This window comes from Periophthalmus magnuspinnatus, chromosome 14 (assembly GCF_009829125.3).
Source record: "Periophthalmus magnuspinnatus isolate fPerMag1 chromosome 14, fPerMag1.2.pri, whole genome shotgun sequence".
Taxonomy (NCBI): domain Eukaryota; kingdom Metazoa; phylum Chordata; class Actinopteri; order Gobiiformes; family Gobiidae; genus Periophthalmus; species Periophthalmus magnuspinnatus.
In genome coordinates this window covers 6,781,657-6,794,016 of record NC_047139.1, presented here as the reverse complement: position 1 = coordinate 6,794,016, position 12,360 = coordinate 6,781,657, and the positions used below count along the sequence as shown (strand labels likewise).

General features: G+C 38.2%; 1 protein-coding gene across 1 annotated transcript in view; it reads right to left on the bottom strand.

Moving 5' to 3' along the window:
- Positions 1–12,360, bottom strand: part of LOC117381905 (rho GTPase-activating protein 26-like) — a 161,695-nt gene that overhangs the window by 3,380 nt on the left and 145,955 nt on the right. The window contains exons 21-23 of the mRNA XM_033978956.2: positions 10,554–10,589; positions 10,249–10,359; positions 7,629–7,720 (exon numbers count right to left, since the gene is read on the bottom strand). Coding sequence (XP_033834847.1) covers positions 7,629–7,720; positions 10,249–10,359; positions 10,554–10,589 — 239 coding nt within the window. The remainder of the gene's footprint in view (positions 1–7,628; positions 7,721–10,248; positions 10,360–10,553; positions 10,590–12,360) is intronic.

The following is a 12,360-nucleotide window of genomic DNA, read 5'->3' as shown; positions in this document are numbered from 1 at the left end:
CACCTTGTGATGTCATGTGGTGATACAGGAAGTGCTCCACTGTGTTTTTAAACTCCATAAACACCTTCACTAGAATCATTTGGAGCATTTAAGCCCTGGAATTGCCCATCTCTATTAAATAAAAGGTAAAAAGTAGCGGTTAACTTGAAAACTTTCACCACGTCATGACATCACAAGGTGGAACGGAGCATTTTGAGTTTTGGAGATGTACAGACTGATAATAAACATGTGTGAACGAAACAAAACACAACTCCAGGTCTGTTTTTGAGGAGGTAACAACATTATAACACGACTTAAAGCTACAAGCACCTTTAGCTATTTGTGTAGTAAATTACAATATAGAGAATAAAATATTTCAAAACCTTTATTCTCTGTCCCTCCTCTGTACAAGTGCAAACCTTTTAGTCCAGATCTTGGTATGGGACGTGATCGATAATGTAATGAAGGAGTCTAATGCATAATTAAGTGGTTAGATGTTACTGAAAATGTGAACAACGCCACGTGCCGTTATGTAAAGTCAAACCACGAGTACTGAAACTTTATTTAAGGACAAAAGTAAACACTTTTTTGTAGCCCTAACTACTCTGTGCATGGTATTAGCAAACACAGGGAACTCAAACTAAGATTATTTGAAGATAAAACATGAATCTGAGAAATAAAGGGACAACAGAAGAAGAGGTAAAGGAAGAGGAAAAGGGACTATATTAAAAAAACAAACTGGAACTTCACTAAATGATTCATTTATTATCTCTTCTTTCTAAATGTTCCGCCCCTTCCCTCCTGCTTCTTTAGTTTTCTTTTTGTGTTTTGTTTCATTACAGACTTACACATTTACACTCCCACATAAGAAGAACAGATGATTTAATGTCTCATCATCTCCTTCAAACCTAAATGCAGTCGCTTTTCACTCAAGTTAAAATGTCGACTGTCTGTCACAATAAATAAATGAATAATAAAATAAAATTAAAATAAATAAAATAAAATATAAAAATACAAATACATTCAATTCAAATTAAATTAAATTAAAGTAAAAAATAAAAATACATTAAATAATAAATAAAAAAATAAATTAAATTAAATTAAATTAAATTAAATTAAATTTAAATAAAATAAAATAAAATAAAATTACATTAAATTAAATGACATTACATTACATTAAAATAAAATAAAATTGAATTAACCTGATTGACCGTGGTACAGGTTTTCTTGTACATGCTGTCTAAATATCGAAATACTACACCTTTAAATGTTCATTCTTATTTTATGTTAGTATATTTTTGTGTATAAAGGCGTAAAATGATTTAAAAAGAAAAGAAAACAACATGATGGATTTGAATTCTCACTCTCCACAGCAGACGGCCGACCTGCTCTGTGTAAATGGCCCAGTGTCAGGTCTGAAAAGCCACAGCTCGTCCTGCAGAACTCGCTCCTGCATTTCTCACCTCTGTAAGAAACCCCCGTGAAGGGCCCTAATGAGTTCTTGGTGTGTAAGTGTCATGTCGTAGAGAAGCTATTTGTCAACAGCTGCCCATTACTCTGCGTGTGCCATTTACCCGACAGCGACGGGTGGTACGCGCTCTGACACACCTGAAGTATACTCCTGCTACAACGGAGACGAAGCGGTGCAGGATGATGAAGATAAGTAGAATAGTACAGGAGATAGGGAGATGCATCAGACCGATATTTGTACTTTTTTGCGTATCATTTATCAGTCTTAAATCTCCAGCACAGGCCGATATTTGGTTTTGGGCGACGTGCTGTCTAAAAAGTACTGTATTTTCTCTATGAGTCGCACTTTTTTCATAGTTTGGCCGAGGTGCGACTTATACTCAGATGCGATTTATGTTTTTTTTTCTTCATTATTATGCATTTTTTGACTTATACTCCAGAAAATACGGTACACAAAAAGCTTCATTTCAATACTAGAGGTAACTGCACAAAACTCTCTTATAGGTCAATAGTAAAAAGGGCTGTGGGTGAGTTTGTTGTAAAGTTAATTATAATCAAAATCAACCCAAAAGTATCAGCAGAGCATATCAGTTCCTCTGGATGTTAAACCGTCAGCATTAGACGTGAAAAAACCTCCAAAAACAAACATATCAGTCGATGTTTAATGGGAAAATTCCACTGTTGGCTATTGAACGCTAACCACTCTCCCACAGCGTACCCTCTTTTCATGTGTTTATCATTGTTTTTTTAAAAGATTTACAACTTTTTTCTGGCAAATATTCGAGCCTACACCTGTTGATGGGAAATCAGTGATGAGGAAGCACGTCTTGGCGTTTTCGTGGTGCATTTTCAGGTGTTGGAGCGACGCAAGCCTGATGTTGGCGCAGCACGTCTTGAGCGTCCAAAGACTCCGATGTCAGAGTGGAAAAACCAAGCGGCCAACCAGCGTCAACCAATCAGAGACGACGCTACAGTGATTTAGTGACGTCATTATCGGGAAAAAGTAGAAGACATCAGTCACAAACCAGCGGCAACTTAATTATGCCGAGTGCACCGGGTAGCGTGAAGGCGAGTCACGCACACAGACACGTCGCCGCAGAGCTGATCGCCAACGCTGATGGGTTTTATCAGAATCAGAAGGCAAGGCAAGTTTATTTGTACAGCACAATTCGTACAAAAGGTAATTCAAAGTGCTTTACAGAATAAGAAGCAATGTTTTTTAGGTGGTAAAAAGCTGCAGATGTTATTGATTTGATGAGGCTGTTAAAGTTCAAGTCTGAGTCCATTGTTACCCCGAGATTTCTAGCCTGAGTTGAAGGTTTTAGAGAGAGACTGGAGGTGACTGCTGACACTTTCTCTATGTTTCTGTGGTCAAAGATTATGACTTCAGTCTTGTCTGAGTTTAGCTGGAGAAAGTTGTTTTTCCTCCACACACTGATCTGTTGGATGCAGTGTCAGAGTGAATCCACTGGTCCATATTCACCTGGTAGTGAGACATAGATCTGAGTGTCATCTGCAGAGCTGTGGTACGACACATTATTGCTGAGTATTAACTGGCCTAACGGCAGCAAGTAGAGATTGAACAACAGGGGTCCTAGGATTGAACCCTGGGGCACAGAAGACTTTTTATTGCCATTGTCAGTTTGTGAACACAACTCACAAACTAGGAACTTACTTCAGTGATAAAGTGCAACATAAAAACACTGAATACGTACAATAAGGACATGCATAAAGTAAAAAAAAGAAATGCTTAAAAAAGAGATATAAATATACAACAACATCAGAACAACAGTGCAAACATGACTTATTAAGGTGACCGGTGTTGTAAAGTGTCCAGTTTAGTGCAGATATTCTAAAGCACATGTGTCAAACTCAAGGCCCTCGGGCTAAATGCGGCCCTCCATATTATTTTATGTGGCCCTCGACGGGAAATTTAAGGGTATGATGGTCTTAAAGTGTCATTTTATCAGGAGACACAGTTACACAGACATATTTTTTACATCTTTGCATATACATATGTAATATTTGTAGCTTGAAGAAGTAGAAGTTGTTCTGATGTTGTTGTATATGTATTTTTTTTTATTATAATAGCTATATTTCAAACCTGTTTTGATTAAATTATGGTCTAACTGGGTTAAATATATAAAACCTTTGTCCAGCTCAACTCGCTCATCTTGATGTTTTTGTTTCGACTTCTGTACTTAATTTTCTTTTGTTATTTATTATTACATGTCTAGCTAAGGTGCACTGGCTCACTCTTTTCTCTCCCTTGTATAAAGTTCTGTTTTGTGTGTAACTTCTGTAAAAAAAAAAAAGAAGTTAAAGACAGAATGTGGATGACTGTGGTACTGTATTTGGTCTAATAATGACCCTGTATCTATGTACCACTATCTGTAAATAAAGAATTACAAAAAATAATAGCTATATTTCTACTTTTTTATATTATTATTATCAGTGTTTTTATGTTGCACTTTATCACCGAAGCAAGTTCCTAGTTTGTGAGTTGTGTTCACTGACAACTACTGATTCTTAAGTAATAAATACAGAAACAGTTAATTAACTATTTTAAAAAGTAGTTACGTTTATTTTACATTTGTCCCTTTGACGGCAGCCATTTTGCTGATGTGACCCTCGGTGAAAATGTGTTTGACCCCCTGTTCTAAAGTGTCAATGGTACAGATATTATAAAGTATGTGATAAATACACAAAAGTCGCTCTCTCAACCTGCTCAGCCATCGCACACAAAGACACAGGGAAAACAAAACAACGGACGCTCTGGACGCACATCAGACGCTTTTGTCCTCAAAAATGCAAAGGCGTCCAACTCAACTAGACCCGTCCAAAGTGTTTTTGACGCACCTTGAGTCAATCAAAGTTGAAATTCAAAATCCCAAGACATTTTTTTCTTTTTTTTTGGCTCCAGTTTGGCGAAAAAAATCAATTGCAATTCATGTTTTCAGGCAAACACATCCACAAGAACAATTTTATAATGCTAAATCAGAACATGTTTGTCTCGGTCTAAACTACAGTGTTTGCAAATTAGTTCTAATAAAAATACAAATTGTGATGACATGGCTTTGCACAGTTAGCATTTGTTGTGTTTACGTTGTATGAAGTAATAACTAATGGTGTTTACATGAATAGGCATTTTCATAACCCCAAACCCGCATTCCCCTGTGCGTTAGGACTTCACAGCTGATGCACGACGCTTTATTAGCCTTTACTATTATTTACCGTTGGTCCAAAGGCGATATGACATTATGCAGCAGTAATATGAGAGGCCTGGGACAGCTGGGGTGCCCTGTGTGAGATGAATGTGTGTTTGGATTCCTCTACTGCGATTAAATGTCCCCAAGGTCAAACCCAGTCCCATCTGATGCCACTGCTCTGCATTATATAATAAAGTCTTAACGCTGCAAATACTATTTCAGGGCTTCAAGGTCTCGCACACTATCAGATGAGATTGAAAACTCATTAACCTCTGGAGGGGCAAACGTGACCCAGTTTCGAAGGAGGTGATGCGGGACGTTATCTGTAATGATCGTGATATTTAAGACTTTAACGCAGTGTAATATGGGATAGTGAGGGATGATCTGTTTGTTGGTTTACTCTAACAATACTGGGGAAGTCTGGGGTTCAATTCCTGTTTGAAATGACTGACTTTTGCAGGTTCTGTTGTTGTGTTCTTCACTTTTGCCAGTTAAACTTGTGTTAGTGTACAGTGGTCCCTCGATACGTTGTAAAAATAACCCGCAACAGTCAAATTCCGCGAAGTATCAGCTTTATTTTTTGCAATTATTATACGTTTTCCAGCTGTAAAACCCCTCACCACACACTTTATACACTTTTCTCACACAGGCGTTAACATTTTCTCACATTTCTCTCTCGTTTAAACTCTCTCAAAGTTCAAAAAACCTTCGTAGGCGTCTTTGTCGGTGCAGAACGTTTCATCGACATCGTGGGTTTTGTCGGGGAGAAAACAAATTGCAAACGTACAGCACTTCAGAGTCACACTGCGATACAACGTTTATGTAAATTTGTCTGAACACATTCTGTACTGGACAGGAGACACGGCACGGAGGAGACTGATGGACAATGGTCTACAGTCCAACAGCCAATCATACGGCGTAAAAAAACATGCAAAATCGCGCTAAAAAAATCCACGAAACAGCGAGACCGCGAAAGGTGAACAGCGAGGGACAACTGTGCAACATATTTTGAGATTCAACTTGATGAAAACGTGTCCTTTAAATTACATATCTCAGAATTATGCAACAGTTTAACATCAAAACGAGTCTCGCATCCCATTAAATTACAGAAAAAACATCGTTCAAGTAACATTTCTTTCTGTATTAGATTACGGAGCTATAACATCCATACAGATATCATCCTTTACTTTGAAATCCTCAGACTCACTCTTTCACTCAGCGCTTCGTTTCATAACAGGAGATGAATTAAAAATCGCATCCGTCATAAAAGAAACAGCACTGTGTAAAATGTATTCAACGTATTTATAAGGGACTAATTCATCGACTGCTTGAATATCTCACTTGTCTGTTGAACTTTGGTACGGAAACTTTGAATACAAGATCTCATGACTTGTCTATGTCGAAAACCCACACTAGAAATGAAACGGAGGTTATTTTACTTCTCAAAAATGGAATATATTTCAAGGACACGCAAAACCGGATACATTGGTGCCACTAATGCACGTTAATAATGTGGTGATAAACATTTAAACTCACACCTGCTCCTGTTTCTAATGTTTTAAATGGACCTTGGTTTTTGTTTGCCTTGCTCTATATTTTAACACAGCGCTCGTGAAAAAGTCTGCGTACTCTCATCGGGCTGCTTGGTTCTGTTTAGTTTCTACGTCTTCTCCGTTTGTACTGCAGTCGTGATGAGACGGATTACCAGTTGTGCCTTGAAAAAACCCCCAATCACATTTGATTTTAACACGTCCTTGTTAATTAATCTTACAAATCGCAGTTTCGGAGCGTCCTGAGCAAACCGCTGAACCCTTAAGACAGAGGCGTCAAACTCATTTCCACTGAGAGCCAGGTCAACAAAATGGCCGCCATCAAGGGCCAGATGTGACTGTGCGGCAGGATAAATGTCACTAAATGTAAACAAATGTCATGTAAAATAAATGTAACTACTTTTAAACTTGTTAAATAACTGTTTCTGTATTTATTACTTATACAAGTTGCAAATATTACGTGTCTGTGTAACTCCGTGTAACTGTGTATTTCCTGATAAACTGACATTTTTAAAAGTGTGTATCTGGTCGGGACACACCTGCTCACAGACCTTCAGCTCGGCTTCAAAAACAGACTTTTTTAGCCTTTTATTTATTGGACAATTTGTTGTTTTTCTTGCAGACTCACTTTTTCATACTTAGCTCCGTGTTTGGTGTCAAAATGTCGATGTAGATTGTACTGACCCCGCCTCTTAAAACAAAAAACATACAGATTTTCTCCTTAAAGCACAAACTTGTATTCACCTTTAGCACCTTTCTTGAAACTGCCTTCCACGCCGACAATTTTCCTCTTCCTGAACAATTTGGGATGATTATTTGCAAATAGTTCCACTTGTTGGGAAAATCTCATTAGTTTATTGTCAGTGCAAACATTAAAGCAGCAGAGACTTATTTTAAAATGACAGTCAAGCCTTAATTTACCTTCTCGCGGGCCACATAAAATTACGTGTTACGGGCCTTGACTTTGACACATGTGCCTTAAGACATCCAAATACCACTAATCCAATTAATTTGACAGTTTCTATGATAATATTTTAGTGTGATGCCATTCAGAGGAGGCTGGAAACACGGAGCCAAAGGACAAAGGCTCTGATGTATCGTAAAAGACTGAATGAAGACGTGATATTTAGGGAACAAAAGCAAAATAATGACTTTGCTATTCAATTATATTTGGATTTTAAGATGTCAGTAAATCTTGCAGCTTTTTCACGCTGCAGCAAATGTCCATTTCCAAGAATCTACCTCAAAAATAATAAAATAAACTTCTTAAAGTTGCTGGGACAGGCTCCAGGCTCCAGGTCATAGTACATGCATAAAACAAACCCAAGTCTATTTAAGTTCATCGTTAGTTCCATGGGGATTAAATTGGCTGTATGGTGGTCTGACACCTGCTGTCTGCCTGCTCTCCAAAGTGACTCACCGTTTTCAAAGATGGTCCCGGCGATGAAGGACAGCTCGGAGTCGTGTTCGGCCTTGCAGGCGTACAGAGCCCTCGCTTTCCTCCCCGAGATACTGAAACACACACAGCGGATTCAAACCACTGGGAGCAAAATGTAAAAAAACAAAGACTAGTGCACAAGATAAACGTACGTGGAGCAGTGGACACATTCACCTGAGACGAGTAGAATGATCAGGTCAAAATTTGATCTGATTTTTGTTGTGTTTACATGCACAAAAGACAGAAAGTTGATCTTCAAGGCATCATAAAATTAACATAACTGCGCAGAATAAAAGCCTTTCAGTCATATTCACAGATAAACAGAACCGTTTTGAGCCTGGATTTAAACATTGTCAAAGTCGAGGCCTGTCTCACATCTTCAGGAAGACAGTTTCAGGTTTTAATCGTAGAAAACTGAAACTCTGATTCGATGTTTAGTCCTGAGTCTAGGCACCAGCAGGTGGCCGGTCCCTGAAGTCCTCGTATGGCATTAACATGTGGCAGATGTACTTTGGAGCTAAGCCATGGAGATATCTGAGCACAGGACACATGTGTGAAGTACTTCCTGGTTCTCGATGTACTGCAGCTGTCTTAAGGCTCGTTTAGAGGAGAGTGAGCAGGACGTTACAGTCGTCTAATCTACTGGAGACAAATGCAGGATAAGTCTCTCTAAGTTTTGACAGTAAACCTTTGACTTTTACAATGTTTTTTCGATGGTAAAAAGCTGCAGATGTTCAAAAACACCTGGTGACACGTGACATTAATCAAGAGATTTTTAGACTAACTGTTGTATTTGGAAGCTCTTTCAGTCTTGAACTATTTCTCTTTCATTTTGTTTTTACATACTTTTCATTGCCAAAACAAGCACAGGTGTGGCCAGTCAAAGAAACGATCAGATATTTGGTGCGTAGATAAACACATCCAGTTTTATAAAGTACTTTTCATATATTTGCCTCCACTAAAACATGGAGTAACTTTGAGAAGAATTGTGGTTCTTTCTAAGTAAATTTTGCCAAACAACTTCAACCACTAATTGAAAAAGCGAAGTATTATTAAGTCTTATCCAAACGTTTGAAAGAATAAAACATAAACTTGATTGCTGCTGGTGAAACGAGTGTCTAAAGAACTTTTATTACTACACTGATATAACTAAATATTATAATCTAAAATTATATAACTGTTTGGAAACTGCACAGCCACTGCCCAGAGAAGGATCCGGGGGTCTAGTCTTTCCATGCTTTATTAGGTCTACATTGGTTTGGTGCCTCCTCCTTTGGCATCAGTCTTGAGTTTTTGGCTCTTAACACCAGACGGCTCTATTCTGTCATGCACACAGCTCACCAGTGTTACCAACGTGTAAACCCTGTAATTACACTCATTCAGATATATATTCTTTGGCCCCTTTGCCATGTGCTGGATCACATCAATAAAAACGCCATTTTTTTAGATGCGTTATGTAATATGGCTAAGGTGGCGGACATTACCGACGACCGATGGTATTTTCATCATAAAACCCCCCCCAAAAAACAAAAATGGAGCATCTAACATATCAGAGGTTGGTTTGAGTGAGTTTATTTGTTTTTTTAGACACTTTTATTTGTAATTATATAGATTTAACGCGACAGTATGCACGATTTTAGCCAATTTTTCATTTCGTTTGTGTGAAAAACATCAAAAATCAAGCATTTTTACTGTGAGCGGGCTTGCCTCTCCACAAACCTGACTCTTAACTAGCCTGGAAGAGGGTGTCATCCTGCCTCCTCGTCTCCATTTGGCAATACTATTCCACAGTATGGCATAAAATTCATCTATCCATCATCAAAATGTTTTAAAGTGTGGTTTTAGCTTTCTATTTCCATGGAAACAACCAGAATATTACATACTGTGTCTTTACGTGACTTCATTTTACATCACTATATTTGACAACATCCATCATGATCTATTAGAGTTGCCTCATGACCGACTCTAGTAATTTGCACGTTGAAAACTGCCAAAGGAAAACCAGGGCGGCCATTTTGTTTTGTCTAAACCGAAACTGTACTGCTGACGTTCTTTTAATCATCTTGTTCACTCTCCAGACATTTGTGTAGTCCCTCAGTCTGATCCACAGCAAAAGACAAAGTTTAAATCTGTCAAACGGACAAATCGTTGTAGGAGTGAAGACGTTTCGCTGCTCGTCCGATCCACTTCTTCAGTTCTGGTCAGATACTGTCTTATATGTAATACTGTAAAAACATGTATTGTCTCCAGTTTCAGCTTAAACGACTCTATTCAACCTTTAACGACCCTGCTATTGTTCTCTTTGTTTGCTTTGGGTCTGAGGATGAGGTTATAGATCGGTGATAGATGACGTCTCAGGTTCCCATTCCTGTTTAAGGAAGGACTCGCTTTCCTAACAAAAACAGCTTCTTTAACTCCTCTCAAACCATTTCTTTTCTCTAAGATCTGAACTTCAAGCTCTTCAAACGAGTGATTAGCGTCTTTGAGATGGAGATGGACGACAGACTGGGGTCCAGAGCCTCCGGACAGTTAATGGGAATCTAAATGAAGTTAGTTTAACCAGATACAGCATCATAAAAATAGTATTCCAGTCTAAACTTACCTTCCAGGGGAGGAGTCGCTGGATGTGGAGGACATTTGGTGTGGGCTCGATGGAGCGGAAAACATGGGCCAGGACGGCGAGCGAGGCGACGTAGGACTGGGAGAGGAAGTACTGGTGGGTAGAACGACATTATCAGACTCTGAAATGCTGTTTACGTCTTTGAGTTGTCATAATTCTAACATCTACATCCTGGCGTCTTTCATTTACAAATTATAATCATATAATCTTTAACAAAGTGTTTATTATAGTTTTTTTTTAATATTACCTTGATAAAAATCTGCAAAAATGCTCGTTTTCAGTCTTACCTGGTTGGTATGCTGCTTCTGTTCTTGGGATTTAACCTAAAAAGCCAAAAAATATATAGTTAGACCAAAGAAAATCACAAAAAAAACAAAAAAACATACGACTTTCAGTATTTATTTGGCTTTTTCCCCCCTAATAATAAAAACAGAGCCACAGCTGCCCTAAGTCAGAATAACAGAAGTGAGGCTGCCAATCTGAGTGAGTGAAGTGCAATGTGAGTGAAGTGTCTTGCCCAAGGACACGACAACAGGAAACTGACGAGATAAAAGTTAAAGGTTTAGAGAAGAACGCAAATAATCCAAACACAAATACAGTAAAACGTCACAAACACAAATCTTCACGTTTTCTTTAAGCAAAACCAAAGCACGTTAAAAAAAATAAAAAAAAGACAGCGTTACGGGAGGGCATCTGACGAAACCCAGATGGAAACACTAAATGGAGTTGTTTTCAGAGAGAGTGGTAAACAAATCTGAAACGGCAGCATTAATTAAAGTTTAAACATGGGCGTCTGCTGCAGTTTGAAACCACCAGAAACAGCTATGGATCTGAACGCGCTGCATTTAAGTGATTAAAACGGGTTCGACATCGACAAACTGCACTTTGAGTATTCGTTTAGTCAATACAGAAAACTTTTAATTGATTTTGAGGCCATTAGTCATAAATAACGGAACAGCGCTGCACATGTGGATATACAGAGACGAGACTGCAGTAGAGTTTATGCCTCGGATCAAACGTCTGCTTTATTTAAGTTCATTAAAGAGTAAGTACATGCTGTGCTTTTGTCTGCTGCGTCGTTATAATCCATTACTCTATACCACATGTGTCAAACTCAAGGCCCGTGGGCCAAATGCGGCCCTCCACATCATTTTATGTGGCCCTCGAGAAGGTAAATTAAAAGGTATGATGGTCTTAAAATCTCAGTTCAGGAGATACACAGTTACACAGCCATATTTTTACATCTCGGCAAATGTATATGTAATATTTGTAACGTGAATAAGTAATAAATACAGAAGCAGTTCATTAACAAGTTATAAAATTAGTCAGATTTATTTTACATTTGGCCCTTTGAGAGCAGCCATTTTGCGTTCGACACTCCTGCTCTATACTATGGACGTTTTAAATCGCAATATTGATCTAAAATTACTTAATAAAAGCAACACGTCTGTCGATTTATGGGTTGGAAACTTACAGAGTCCAGTGAGGTATTAGTTTTATTTGTTTATCTTGATCTTAAAGTATATAAGTTCATATAAAACATTAAAAACAGGAGCAGGTGTGTGGATAAAAGTTCGTTATCAGATTATTAAACTGCGATTGTGTCACCAGCGGATTCAGTTTTGCTTTTCCTTGGACTGTCGGCTCCTCCTGTGGATAAATGCAGATTACGTGAGTTAACTGCTGAATCCTACAGATTAAGAAAATAAAATTGGACTAAAAAGTAAGTATAGAGCAGTAGTCAAAGGCGAAACACTCAGGAGAAACAAAGGAAACATGGCGACGGCGGCGGATGTACAGTCTCTCGTTTATCGCGGGGGTTACGTTCTAAAAATAACCCAAAAATAGACAAAATCCACGAAGTATCAGCTTTATTTTTTACATTATTCCATATATTTTGCTGTAAAACCCCTCACCACACACTTTATACACTTTCCTCAGCCATTTTAGAGTCGTTCTGTCAAATATATCGGGGCGGGATTACAGATATTTTTCTTTTTTTTCTTAGCGTACTACCATGTTATAACGTTATTCCCGCATCAAAAACATGCCTGAAAAGTTTTTAGACGTCATATTCGAGCTCTCGTTAAGGTC